Source organism: Xyrauchen texanus, chromosome 30 (genome assembly GCF_025860055.1).
Source record: "Xyrauchen texanus isolate HMW12.3.18 chromosome 30, RBS_HiC_50CHRs, whole genome shotgun sequence".
In the NCBI taxonomy this organism is placed as follows: Eukaryota; Metazoa; Chordata; class Actinopteri; order Cypriniformes; family Catostomidae; genus Xyrauchen; species Xyrauchen texanus.
This window is the reverse complement of record NC_068305.1, coordinates 14535473-14549587: the sequence shown is the minus strand read 5'-3', so window position 1 is coordinate 14549587 and position 14115 is coordinate 14535473. Positions and strand designations below refer to the sequence as shown.

The 14115-nt window shown below is 36.8% G+C and overlaps 1 protein-coding gene across 1 annotated transcript; it reads right to left on the bottom strand.

Annotated features, from left to right (window-relative positions):
* Nucleotides 1–1674: 1674 nt before the first annotated feature.
* Nucleotides 1675–13161, bottom strand: mysm1 (Myb-like, SWIRM and MPN domains 1). The gene is made up of 20 exons (XM_052098765.1): nt 13036–13161; nt 12577–12649; nt 12363–12433; nt 12178–12243; nt 11993–12065; nt 11776–11874; nt 8975–9449; nt 8658–8877; nt 6883–7013; nt 5838–5941; nt 5599–5676; nt 5345–5430; nt 5185–5239; nt 5013–5063; nt 4815–4889; nt 4465–4653; nt 4204–4336; nt 2913–3018; nt 2746–2803; nt 1675–2262 (listed from the first exon to the last, which is right to left on the bottom strand). Exons 1-20 carry the CDS (start codon nt 13092–13094, stop codon nt 1966–1968), a joined length of 2499 nt encoding a protein of 832 aa, XP_051954725.1. The 5' UTR covers nt 13095–13161; the 3' UTR covers nt 1675–1965.
* Between the last annotated feature and the right edge of the window lie 954 nt (nt 13162–14115).

Genomic DNA, 14115 nt, shown 5'->3' with positions numbered 1-14115 from the left:
TTTCTTTTCAATACGACACCAATAATTGCATGTCCAATACAGTCGCTGCCGAAAACAATATGGTACTTCTATTCATAAATTTTGATTTCTTAGGATAAAAAGGGTCATTTAAAATATTATTTTGAGTCATAATTCGTCATATATTTTTTTTTTAATTTGTGAGCCTTAAGAGAAAATTATTAGACTTCTCTTTTTTATTTGCTAATATAGCCGAAGCTTCACATTATTTAACTTTTAAGCTTATGATTATTGTTCATATTAATGGTAACCAAATAATATATATATATATATATATATATATATATATATATATTTATTTATTTATTTATTTATTTATTTATTTATTTATTTTTTGGAATCAATATTTTTGATACAACGACACTTGCCAGAGAAAATTTGCAGAGATGGGTCACTTCTATTCAAAGAAATGGGAGAAATTCGAACGCCCAACCAAGGAGCTCTGTGTGCCCAACGGATGTAGAAAGGAAGTCACGCCTTACAGTTAAAATAGCCAATCACTTTTTAGATACAGACATCGCCTGTCAATCAATTCGAGAAGCTATACAAGCCGGGAATGTAGTTATTTTAGCATAATTTGAAGTAAAGAATAACTTTGTTAGATTGTACTGCTGATTTAACATGCTCTTTTATCGTAATCATGACCAACCATTTTTGAGATTTCGATTCCCCCATTCAAGTAGATAGGAGAAGCACTGTCATTACTGGAAATATCCTCCCGGAAGCGTTCCAAAGATGAACGACAGCGGACTGACTTGATATAAAGACTTTGCCCCTCCGCACCGCTACCGCGAAATATACTGTAGTTATTTGAATTGTTGTACTGTATGGCTCTAAATCAGCATGGCTGTGAGGGCCATACAGCTCTCTTGCTCGTGTGATATTGTTTTATTACCCAACTTCCATATGCTCTTTCTTGTACATAAAAAATCAACCTACATAAATGCAATCAAAATGTTTAAAGGTATACTCGACAATTTTTCCTTATAAAAAAATTAGTACTTTAAAACAAGTGTATATATTCAAGATTGCTCACATGAGATGACGACTTCAGTCATATCAGTAACCCTATAAAAGCTGTTTTTGTTTCTGCAAGGAGAGGGTCCAACTCATGAAGGCTCATGTTCAAATCACATGACCAGCCGAATACTACTCGCATAATGATATAACCACGCTGTTAAATTGGACACTTTCACCCATGGATTAAATTATCATTACAGACTGTGAATTGCAAATTTGAAGAACGGCATCAGTAACTGAAAACTATTGCGTTTGACTGATGCTGCATCCACAACACTAGGTGTCAGTGTAAGTCAAAGACGACTTGATCAAAACAAACCCAGTGCATCTAAAATAATCTTTCCAAATATTAGTGCCTAATTTCCTTATTTTTAAACACGAAAAACTATTTGCAAATGGGGTAAGAAAAATAAACTTGTTTTCTCTTTGATTTAAGTTTTTTTCCTTTAGTGTTCTAAGCATAAAAGTTCCTACATTTTATTAAATTACTCTGAAAACAATTACAAATATCTTATATCATTAAATACATTTTAGTTTTTAAGAATTAAAATCTATTTGTTTCACTTAAAAATAAAAAACAGGACTTTTATCAAAAATGTATGGTACATTAAATACAGCTTTGTGATTAAACCGTTTATAACCATTGTCTTTATTCAGACTAATATGTTTTAAATACTCAACATTCACAAAAACTAGATAACACTTTTTCTATTATAGTATACAAATCTACATGAAAGCAATGTTACATACACAGTTTTGTAATATTAGTTCTGTACAGTGTGTATACATAAACCAATTCTATTCATCTTCTGCAATAGCAGATTTCTTTACTGTAAGTCCTTCCATTCAGGTTGCCAAATTCATTGGAATTATTTACACCACTTCTGCGCTGACAAACTGTGTAACAGATGCATCCTCTTCTTCATTTCAGCTTATAATATGGTTGACCTTTCCTGTAGAGTACAATTCATCTTGGTTGTCAGACTCAACAATGCACTGCTCTTCAATAATACACATCTCATCCATCACTTGGCTGCTGTTAATTGGATCAGAGGTGGAGAATGACAGTAAATGGTGCTGTGTTATTGGTTCATGAAAATGAGACGAGGAGGAGCCAGTCTCAGGGAGAAAATGTGTTTGAAACAAGGTTTCAATCTGCACCAGGTAAGTCTCTATGTCAACCTCTGAGACCTGCTCCAAAGATTTCCGGACTGATGCAAGCATCTATGGAAAGACAGATGAGATAGATGCATCATTTACTATTTAATAAAACATTTACATGCTAAATTAATTAACAGACAGCTACACCATTCTACACACTGTGAACCCTTTGTTTGGCATAACTGTGAAACTGTCCCAATGTTTCAAAGACATAATTTGCTGTTTCAGAAATATTACATCTAGATTATCATCAGTAAATCGCAGAGCCAGACTTCTGATTACAGGCATTAAGTCTGGTCCACTTTGCAGTTTATTCTGCCATTGTAGCAGCCTGGGAACTTGGAAACACAACTTTGTTTTCAAGCACACTGATAAAAACCTGTGCACCATGACTCCCGGAAAGTGTGTGGCAACCAAGAAATGGGATTAGCTAGTTTGGCAAGCTTTTGTCATTGTTGAGCTCAGACGGTCAGTCAAGGGTCTGTGGGCCTTGCCACACGAGGCTGAGACATTATATTTAGAGGTTGTTTCAATGAAATGTATTACCTTTTCCAGACAAGTGAGAGAAGAGTCTCTACGGAAAAGTCTGTCTATTGGTACTCTCCTGAAAGAAAATCACAATCACAAAATTACATTTATAATTTGTTCTTTCCTCTTCTAGCCAAAGAGAAGGTTGCCAACACATAAACACACGCATGAAACACACCACTCACCCATGACTGTGCATGTACTTGAACACCACCCATTCTGCTCTCCTCATCACCTCTGACCAATCAGGAAGCTCAGATGAATTTTGGATATCAAACCGATATGGAAGCTCTAAAGCACAAACAATACACTTTTTCACATATTTTTAAAGAGAGAGAGTTCAGATTCAATCACCAGATGGGTCAGACTTAGATTGAGCTGTTGCTATTTTTGATCATTTACACCTCGGTTCATTTATTCTTTTACAGTTAAGAATCTCACTCATGTCTAAGACCATTAAACATTTACAGAACACACATTTATTAAAGGAATATTCCGGGTTCAATACAAGTTGTTTTTTTGTGGTTATCAACATTGTGTCACAAATGCTTTTGACTGAGCTTCACTTGTACTGAACCTGGAATATTCCTTTAATACAGATGACCTACAGTTAGGGGTGCTGTTGCTGCTGTAAGCATATTTTTTAATACCATACATAAAATGTCCCTAACACCTGACAGTTATCACTGAAATATGTCTCTTTGAGAAAATTACACCTGCAAATAGCAAAAATTAATAACAATAAATGCTCTTTGACTGTTAATCATATGTTAAGATTTGTTGACAATGTCTTTGGAGAGCAGGGTTTTGGAACGAGGGCGTGTGGGCAGCCTAATTAAGTGGCCAAGTCTAGCAAAAGTTAGCCAAAAAGCTGAAATTTCTTAAAAGCACCTTTAAAGGAATAGTTCACCTACAAATGAAAATTCTCTCATCATTTATAAAAAGCTGCCACATGAAGGTAATCCATAAGACGCCAGTGGTAAATCCATATATTCAGAAGTGCTATGATAGTTGTGGGTGAGAAACAGATAAAACAATATTAAAGTCCTTTTATACTATTATAAATTCTCCACCCTGCCCAGTAGGGGGTGATATACATGAAGAATATGAACAGCCAAAAAGAAAAGAAGAATAATGTGAAAGTGGACACTGATGGTATAAAAAAGATATAGATCAATAAAAAGATATTGATCTGTTTCTCACCCACACTATCACATTTCATCTGAAAAGTCTTATGGATTACTTTTAAGGTGAATGTGTGTGATATTTGGAGCTTCACAGTTTTGGTCACCATTCAATTGCTTTGTATGGACCAACAGAGCTGAAATTTTCTTCTAAAAATCATCATTTGTGTTCAGCAAAAGAGTCAGAAGTCATACACATCTGGGATGATGATGAATAAATTATGAGAATCTGGGTGCACTATCCCTCTAACTGCATTCAATAGGCACATGCTGTAGAGATGCTATAACATACTCTGAGGTCCAGTGGGTCCAATCTCTTCCTGTACAAGCAGACAGGTGGTCTGAGAGAAGGGGGAGGGGTTACTAGGGTTATACGGACTGACAATCACCCCAATGAATGGAGCGCCTCCTCGAGAGAAATAACTCTACAAACAAGACAGATAGACAGAATATGAGATAAAAACAAAGACATCATCCAACAACCGCCCCCCAACCCCCCCCCCAAAAAAAACCTCCACTGTGGCAGTCTAACTACAATACAAAGATCTGTTACCTGGTATTTGGCCTGAGTGTCAATGTCTCTGAGGGAGGGGTTGGGGTCAAAGGCCGGATGAGAATGGTACCAACCCACCACACTGTGACCTTTGACCCCAAGCAGCTCAGAGGCCTGAGTCTGAGAGACAGGGTCCATCTCACACTGCAGACCGGTGCTCAGGCTGTTACATGGTTCTGCTACAGAGATCTACACACAGCAACATTACAAATGCTCAACGGTTATGTATTTACTGAATCGAGTGTCCTACGATACCTACATTAAACGCACAGCCAAAGAAACAATGAAAGAGGGAACTGATGTCTGGGTGTCAGATCAAACTGAACCAATCAGCCCATGTATTCACTTACCTTTAACACCTTCTCTTCCTCTTCATATGTCCCTCCTAAAAGGCCAATCACTTCTCCCATAGACACATGAGCATGCTGGTAAAATTGGGTAAAGTTCAGTTTAGCAGAACAGAATGACCAAATACTGAGGAATGAATGGGAGGTTCAATTTAGTAAATTGAGGTCAATATTTCATAACCAACAACACTTCTCACTTACTATATCCATGACAATTAAAGCCTCAGCACAAACTATCACTCTGTATGGTTCCTGACAGAACAAGAAACAAGAGACAAAATAAATGTGACCTAATGCAGAACGTCAACAAATAGCACTGCAGTATAAATTTGGACTGAATTACGATTTTTATTTTTGCTTTTTTCAATATTACCTGTATTCCCTCTCCAAATGCCTTGCATGGAATAAGCTGAAATGGATCAAAAGAGCTGCAAAAAAAAAAAGGAATTATATAGAAAGAGTATTCAACTCAATTCTTTGCTGCTGTATTAATGATCAGTTCCAGACGATACAGATATGAGTTGTGGGTTTACCCTCTTCGCTTGGGGAGTTTAGATACTTTTGGTCCTTTCTTCTTCCTTTCTTCTCTTCTGATGGCCAGCTCCTCTGCGCTCAGATGCTGAAGAACACATTGTTGTTGTTTTTTTTTAAAACAATGTAATTGCATCTTCAATGCACAACTATCTTGACACGTAACCATTGGCTGTAGCGGGCCATAAACTGAATCTTGTCTATATACTACATTTCAATTCCATGAAGATCCAAAGCATTTTTGGAGATACTATACCTCGTACGTCTGGCCCTCCAGATCTTTAGCATCACGCCAGTTTCCCCACACGTCCCGAATTCGACGCTTCCTTGTGCGCTGCAACTCAACACACCAAAATACATTAGATCGATCATAAAATGGGCCATACAAACAAAGCTTATGCCCCTATGAATAATCAAAAGCAGATAATGATGATGAGAACTGTAACCGGTAGGGAACTAAGCTGATTCAGCTCATTCCAATCCATTCTCTCTTACCATAGACTGCAGTCTCTGGGCAAGATGATAAGCCTCCAGGCTGTCTTTGCTTTCTTTTAACTGAGACCGATCAACTAGCCGCGGACGGTTATAAATTGCCTGATCTACAGAGGAAGTATGAGAAAGAAAGAAAGAAAAGTTTGAGGAAAAGGTACTCTTGTTTTTTCCATTAGTGAAAGTGTCCATATTGAAAGTGTGCAGGATAATGTCCAGGCTATGAGGTTTCTGAGCCTACACCAAAATAAAATCTACACCTACAAAACAGGTATGTGAGAACTAGGGCTGTCAACAGAGCTGATAAATTCAATTCAAATTTCAAACTGAAATGCTACCAAAATTGGCAGCTCATTTCATCTTAGTTCCGGTTCTCCCGATGGCCAATTTACCCCTGAATTCGATTTAAAATCGATTTATTGAATGTTAAGAAAGGATTTTTGCATTTCATTACTTTGACAGGCACAGACAAAGAGGCTACAAATGTCCAAAATAAAAAAAAATTCTCAGATGCAGTTAAAGGAGCACCCTAAATCCCAGTAATCATAAAAAAGATTTTGAGTATAAAATAGGACTATGAACAAGCCCAAAATACACTTACTTATTTCGGGACTCTTATTTTGAAATGACAGACTAGGCTCTGTTAAAATGCTCTATATTTAAGTATTTACCAAATTAAGCTTTTTATAGCCTATATTCACCTGACGGAAGGTTTTGTATATTATACATTTATATAATTTTTCACCAGATGAGGTTATTATTATTCAGAAGATATTCAGTTTGAGACATGATGTATACGATGACGGGGCACATTTCTATGTAGTCGCACGGTGGAATAAAAAAAAAAAAAGAACTATAGGCAAGTATCTGCATTGATTTTTTTGCCGATAACTAAAAGCTCCAAAAAAAATAAACTATCAGCACCGATTAATCAGTAAAATGAATATATCAGTCTGCCTCCAATATTCAAATGCTCATTTTACATTCAACTGTGCATTTTTATCTAAAATTCAATGAACATTCGAAAAACAGACAAAGAAATAAACATTACCACATTTGAAGTTGATTGCTCCAATGAGCTCCAAGTAGGTGTGTATTCGACCGATGCAGTTTACATCCCCACAGTTCTTCAAGCCTGGACGCACTGATGTCTTGTTCAGGTACTTGGGTTTACTTCTCCCCCTAAACAGACATTTGAGAAGATCGTTTTTAAGAAAAGATTATGTTTTTAAACATCTAAAGTCTAAATATGATGCAACAACAATAAAAACATCCCAACTTGGATAGTTGTGAGATAATTCACTGTTCCATTGCTTTAAATGCAAAGAAAAATTCTGTAAAATGTTCAACAAGTCCCCAAGAAGAAGGTCTAGAAACTTTTTTCTATATCTAAGGCCCCATTTACACCTGGTATTAACAAGATGTAGAACAATATATCGCTTTTAACAATTAATTAGTTATCTGCAAAAATCTATGTCAATAGTTGCTGATAGTTCTTCTCTTCCTTTTTTTATTTATTCTTGTGTTCTGGCCCTGAAAGATTCTACAGTTAAAACAGCTTGGTTCTGCAATATAATAGCAGACTCTAGAAGTAAAAAAAAAAAAACAATCTCTGACACCTTGTGAGGATTTACTGTATCTAAATGACATTAATCATCCATATTATTATCCTTACTTCATTGCATCTTTTGATTAAATAATTAAGTGTTCTAAATTGTGTGGGCATGCTAAAATGTGACGGTATGGAAACATCTCGTCAGCACAAACATTGTGTCCCCAACTTCATAACTTGTGAATAATAATCTTATTCTTCATTAAACCTCATTTTGTGAGGTATATACACTCAAAATCCTTAATCTGGACAATATATGAGCTTTAAAAGCTTTGTAATGGAGCCAAGACTCCATCATTTCAAAATAAATGTCCATGGTGTTTTTCAGGCTTGTTTATAGTTAAAAGTTGCATGTAATGCACAAAATAATTTTGTCTGATTATTATTGGGATTTTGGTTGAATTGTAAACTACATCTGGGATTTTATTAACTCTTGTAGACTATGTGTCTGTGACCATTATAGTAAGAAAAGACTAAGATTTTTCTTTTTTAATGTTCTATAAATCGGACGATTAATCAGCTTTTGGCATTTTGGTTATCGGTATCAGCAAAATACACTATCAATCAACCTCTAGTATTAACATCCACTTGGAGCAATCTCTTTGAAATGGGAAGACAATGAATACAGGTCTAAATGTGGTCCAAAATGTTGAAATAACAGCAAAGGACAGCAATCACACTTTTCAATCAAACTGCGATTTTCAAGCACTGCAATAAATCAAGAGTTTTAAACTTTGCCGGTTTCCTGAGGCTTTAAAAGCCTTTTGCTTACATTTGAAAGAAATTCTCTCCCAGCTAATGCAGTTAATTATACAGGGGACCTTCTAACTAGTAACATTCTGAAAATTACATTTTGACTAATAATACTAAAACTACATTTTTTTAATTGTTAAAAATGAACAAATGTATTATGTATTAAATCAATAAATATGAAATTATATTGCATACAGTATTTTATAATTTGTTACGTGTTAATAAGTAAATTCCATAATTTGTACCATTTACAAGTATTTGCATTAATTTGTTCATTTGCATTAAAAAAAAAACTGGTACTGTCTCTTTAAGAAAACTGGCCACTCTGTACTGTGCATCTGTAAATGAGTGCATATTAATGAGAGAGCACTTGATGGATGTGTCTCGTCTGGTCACCTATTAATACCACGTATAAACAGCGCCTAACTGACCTACTCCTCCAGTGTGCATTAAATCCTCACCACTGTTCCAGGATGTAATTGCGGATTTTCAGATATCTCTCAGGGGTTTTGGATGGACGACCCTCAAAGAATTCAGGGATGGCCTGCTTCTCCTCCTCTGTGACTGTGTTAAAATCCATTATGACTTCCTGCTCTGGAGCTCTGAGCTCCTCCTCATCCTCCTGGTCTTCCTCCACCTCCTCATCCTCCTCCTCAGGACATTCACCAAATTCAGTCTTTTCTGGGGTACAAAAAGATGAATCATCCATTATTCTGCTAACGCTGAAGTGTCGCTAATGTTACAGGGTAAAAAAAATGAATGGTACTGATGCATGTACCTGCTTCTTCAGTGCCCTCATCCCCAGACAGGCTGTGTTTGCTAGAGCTGCCTGATTGAGAGAGTTGGGTCACACTTTCCTCTTCTGGTTCTGGACCAATTGTGTGAGAGATGCCAGAATTCCCATTTGTGTCTAGATCATCTGGTCCATCAGAAGCTATGGAATCTGAATCAGATGGAGGGTTGAAGGATCTGTCGGTTGTAGGTGGCAATGTACTGAGCTCACCTTGGCCATCACAATCTAATGATCCTTTATGTGTACCCAAAGGCTCTAATTGATTTTCAAGCTGAAGCCCATCGTCGCAGAAGTCATCTGTGATGTCGACATCCTCGTCGTCAGAGAGTTGTTCGATGCGCACAGCATTGGTCAGTGCTGAGAAATGAGGCTGAACAGAGGAAACTATAGCTGTAGAGGGGAATGTTGAGTCTGAAGTAACTTTAGTGGAGGACACTTCAGCAGGTCCATCCGTTTTAGTCTACAGGGGAAACACAGGATAAAATTGCTATTGAATAGGGGTGAGTGGAGCTGCCAAAATCTTATATTATAATCGTATATCTCAAAAACAGCTTCATATTGGATAAGTCACTTTTAGAGCCATTGTACATTAGATGATGTACAAACACCTGTGATCACACATCAGTTGTATTCTATATACTAGAAACTAAAGGTTGATCGATAACTAAGGTGGTGGGAAAGGCAGGTAACCGATTAATCGGCCAACAGTTTAAAAACGTTTATATGTTAAAAAACTCTCTTAGTCTTTCATTATTATTTTTTAAAAAGTGTTTCCCTGCTATGAAAAAAATGAAGATTTAGAGCATTAAATTAAAGCCTGAAATTCACCGGGTACTTCGTTACAATGCTCTAAAGTCAATATTTAAGTATTTAAATATAGTGGCTAATCGGCAGCCATATCACCCTGCAGCTCTTGCTTGGTTGCCCACTAAAGCTAAGCAGGGTTGAGCCTAGCCAGTACCCGGAAGGGAGACCTCCCAGGGAAAAACAAGGATGCTGCTGGAAGTGGTATTAGGGAGGCCAGAATGGGGTGCTCACCCCACGGTCTGTGTGGGTCCTAATGCCCCAGCATAGTGATGGGGACACTATACTGTAAAAAGACACAGTCCTTCAGATGGGATGTTAAACCGAGGTCCTGACTCTCTGTGGTCATTAAAAATCCCAGAACACTTCTCATAAAGAGTAGGGGTGTAACCCCGGTGTCCTGGCCAAATTCCCCCCCATTGGCCCCTATCTATCATGGCCTCGTATTAATCTCCATCCCTGAATTGGCTACATCACTCTACTCTCTCCTTTCCACCAATAGCTGATGTGTGGTGGGCGTTCTGGTGCACAATGGCTGCCGTTGCATCATCCAGGTGGATGCTGCACACTGGTTGCAGTTGAGAAGATTCCCCCTATGTTATGTAAAGCGCTTTAAGCGCCTAGAAAAGCACTATATAAATGTAAGGAATTATTATTTACAAAAATAAGCTTTTTAAAGCCATATATATATATAGTTTTTTATTTTATTATTATTATTATTCACAAGATGGAGACACAATATATGTGCTGAAGTATGCAGTTGCATTTTTCTTTACATGCCCACACTTCACTTTTTGATTATCTAATTCTAAAAACAAAATATGCATAGATTTTTGCCGATAACTGATGGAACTATTGGGACCGATTAATCAGTATAACCCGATATATATCGGTCGACCTCTACATGAAACTGTTCAGCTATTTATTAGGGCTGTGAATTGCTAAAACAAAATTAACTAATAACTTGCATTATTTTCTCTGATTAATCAAGATTAAATTATGGTAAAAACTACAACAAACATTACAAATATTTACTTCATTCTTTGTCTCAAAGAACATGCAGGACATTTGTTAGTAATCATTTATATTAATGATTTAATTATGTACATGTTCAACTTTTTTTTTTACAGGTATTCATCTTTGATACAATTATGTGTGTACATGCCATAAAATCAGTGGACATGTTAATTACAATTTGGGCAAAATCTTCTGGCATTTTCCAATGGACTTTTTAAATAATAGGATCAAATGGGCAGATTAAATTCATATCAATCTTTTTTGGCAAGAGAAAATTAAGTGTACATTGTCAATGCATTTTAGACACTATACAGATATAAAACATATTGAATGCTGAAGTTTAAAATCTCAAAACTATTATTTTCTCTGGCTGTCATTCAGTCTCTACAAGTAAACCTGGCTGCAGCTTGCTGAATAGCCAGGTGCTTCTCATGCACATGCTGGGACTCTTTCTGGTAGTTTCGCTTTATGTAACAGTATTCAGACGAAAGTCAGTGATTTTTTCGTGAGATGCAAAGAAAAGATACAGTAGATTGCCCATATCACTCGCCCGCTTGCGGATGAAGCCTTCATTCTCCGTACAGTAAATCCGCTCCCGTGTTTACTATGCCGGGGCATGCATTGCGCGTAATGAATAAGCGTGCAGTGTTTTACACAATCAGTTTCTGTGCGAGTATGTGCAGTTGAGTCAAGCGAGTACCTCCTGAAAATTGGCAGGAACAATTTGGGGCACCTTTCTCCTATCACGTTAAGTTTCACGAAGTAAAAAAAAAAAACAGATATTGCATTAATTGCGTACATTTTTTGAATGCGTTTAATCGCAGAAATGAATGCTTAAAATTGCCCAGCCCTATTATTTATGCATCAACTGCTTTAATTATATAGCAACAAACACAGATGCTTCAACCATTCGAACTAAGGGCATATGACTTTTCATATGGTCATTTGGGCTAAAGACCTCATACCTTATTTTTGAAGTACTGCCGTGCATAGCTTTTCACCTGTAGAACCGTCCTAGTACCGATTAGCATGGCGATCTTGGTCCACCTGTGGCCATATTGAGCCTAGAAACCATAAAATAGGTGATGTTGATTCCTTTCATGAGATTCCTTTCATGAGAGTGAACATTATTTTTTTCTCATACCTTCGCTAGTTTAAAAAAACAATTTTTCAAAAACATACCAGTCCTTTCTCAAAGAGATCCTTTTCTTCTTCAGCCCAACGAGTTGGTGCCCCAGAACTCTTCACCAATGACCTGGAAAGAAATTGAAAGAAAAAACTATACCAGTTTCCAATTCATTCATTTTGATTTGTTTAAATATAATGAACATAAAGGAATAAAATGAGAATGAGGGATCTTAGCTCACTTTTTGACTTTAGTCTTCTCATTGCTCCAGGCCACCTTTGGTGCTTTCTTACTGGCAAAATAATACCTTAATTTATTAAGAAAACAACCACATGCTTTTAGTGAATGATTGCATCCATTAAAATGTCCATTAGATTATGTGAACAAAACAAGCATCTGAGTGATGTTTAGAAGAGTGAAGGATACTGTTCCTCCATCAGCATGCTCTCAATGGCCTGTCTGTTCTCATCAGTGATGGAGCTGTCCAGCATCCACGGCTGATTACAAACACACACAAACAATATGACCTTCTCAGATACTCAACATACATATCCACGACCAGTTATGATGTTTTGATTGCGTCATATTCTTTAATAGTTTAATTAGATAACAACAGTCTACGGATATAATGTTGCTGTACCAGTACGCTGCTGTTCGTCTTCCATGCAGACTGCAGGTATTGATCCTGGAGAATCTCAGCACTGCTCAGGTCACTATAAAGAGAGCAAAAATCCAGTTGCTGGTTTACTGGCTTTACATGGCCATGACAGGCGTTTAAAAAATGTATTTAACTCTGAACAAATTTAGCTAGCAATTTTATCACGCCTATTCCGGTGTAATGCCTTGGCCCATAGACTTCCATTGTACAGTAAGTGCATTACAGTCAAATTAGTTTGATCGTATTAGAAATCCATAGTACATGCTAATAGTGTATATTGGCAGCTTGTATCTTTGCTGGAAGTTTCTTTGCTCATGTTAATCTAGAGTAAATATGTTCATCTCAGCAGAAGATCTCGTAATCCTTCTGCCTGTCTCTTTTCTTTCACTCATGTCCCATAATATTCTCCAGAAAGATGGATATGCGTCAATAAAGTCCTACCCGACTCTTTCATCACATTCATCTCCCTCGATGTCAACAACATCACACTCATCTGCCATATTTGTTAGGGATATGAGAGAGACGAGAGGAGACACTTAGAGGAGTGTGTTTCTCACAGCGCTCCCACTGGCCGGATGATGCTACTGCTACCACTGCTGCATCTTGCTGGCACATAAGCGTGAGTGCAAAATAACAACGACTGTTTAGACTAGACGGACCACTTGTATTAAAACGAATGGGACAAATTGGTACGCCAAATATGGCGGATGTAGAAAAGTAAGTCCCGCCTTACAGATAAAATAGCCACTCACCTTTCAGATACAGATATCGCCTGTCAGTTAACTCGAGAACGCGCGTGCGCATTAGATTAATCAGCATGAAAAACAGAATTTTTTGTTATTTTAGGTAAAGGATAACAATTTATGATCCCATTGTTGTCAGATTTAATTTAGCATTTTGTTCAGTCATATAACCAATTACCAGAATATTTCTTATTTTTAATCTTATATTTGTTTCACTTATTTTTCAGAATCACAAGTACTGTTTCACAAGTTTTTTTTACATTGGCTAGTGGGGCTGTTTGACATTTTGAAGCATTTTGGTGCTTGGTGTAGTGATGCGTTTGCAGTATTGCTGGTTAAAGGAATATTCTTGGTTCAATCGAGGTTCCAGTTAGGCACTTAACAATGGAAGTGTATGGGGGCCAATATTTGGAGGGTTTAAAAGGCAGAAATGTGAAGCTTATCATTTTATAAAGCAATTCCATTCATTCTGTTGTTAAAACTCAAGTATTATTTGAGCTGTAACGTTGTTTACATTGTCGTGTTTATGGTTGTTTTAGGGTTTATGTGGTTACATCGTCATGGCAACATAGTTGGATTGGATCGAATTGGATATAACTTCACATAGAAAAGGTTAGTAAGTGATATTATCACACTAAAATCATGTAAACTTGCATATTGTTCCTGACTTGTGACTATACATTTGAAACTGTTTATTTGAACGTTTACGGATTGGCCCCATTCACTTCCTCACTGTAATCCAGATTTAAACTTTATTTATGCCATATTTTTGCAATAT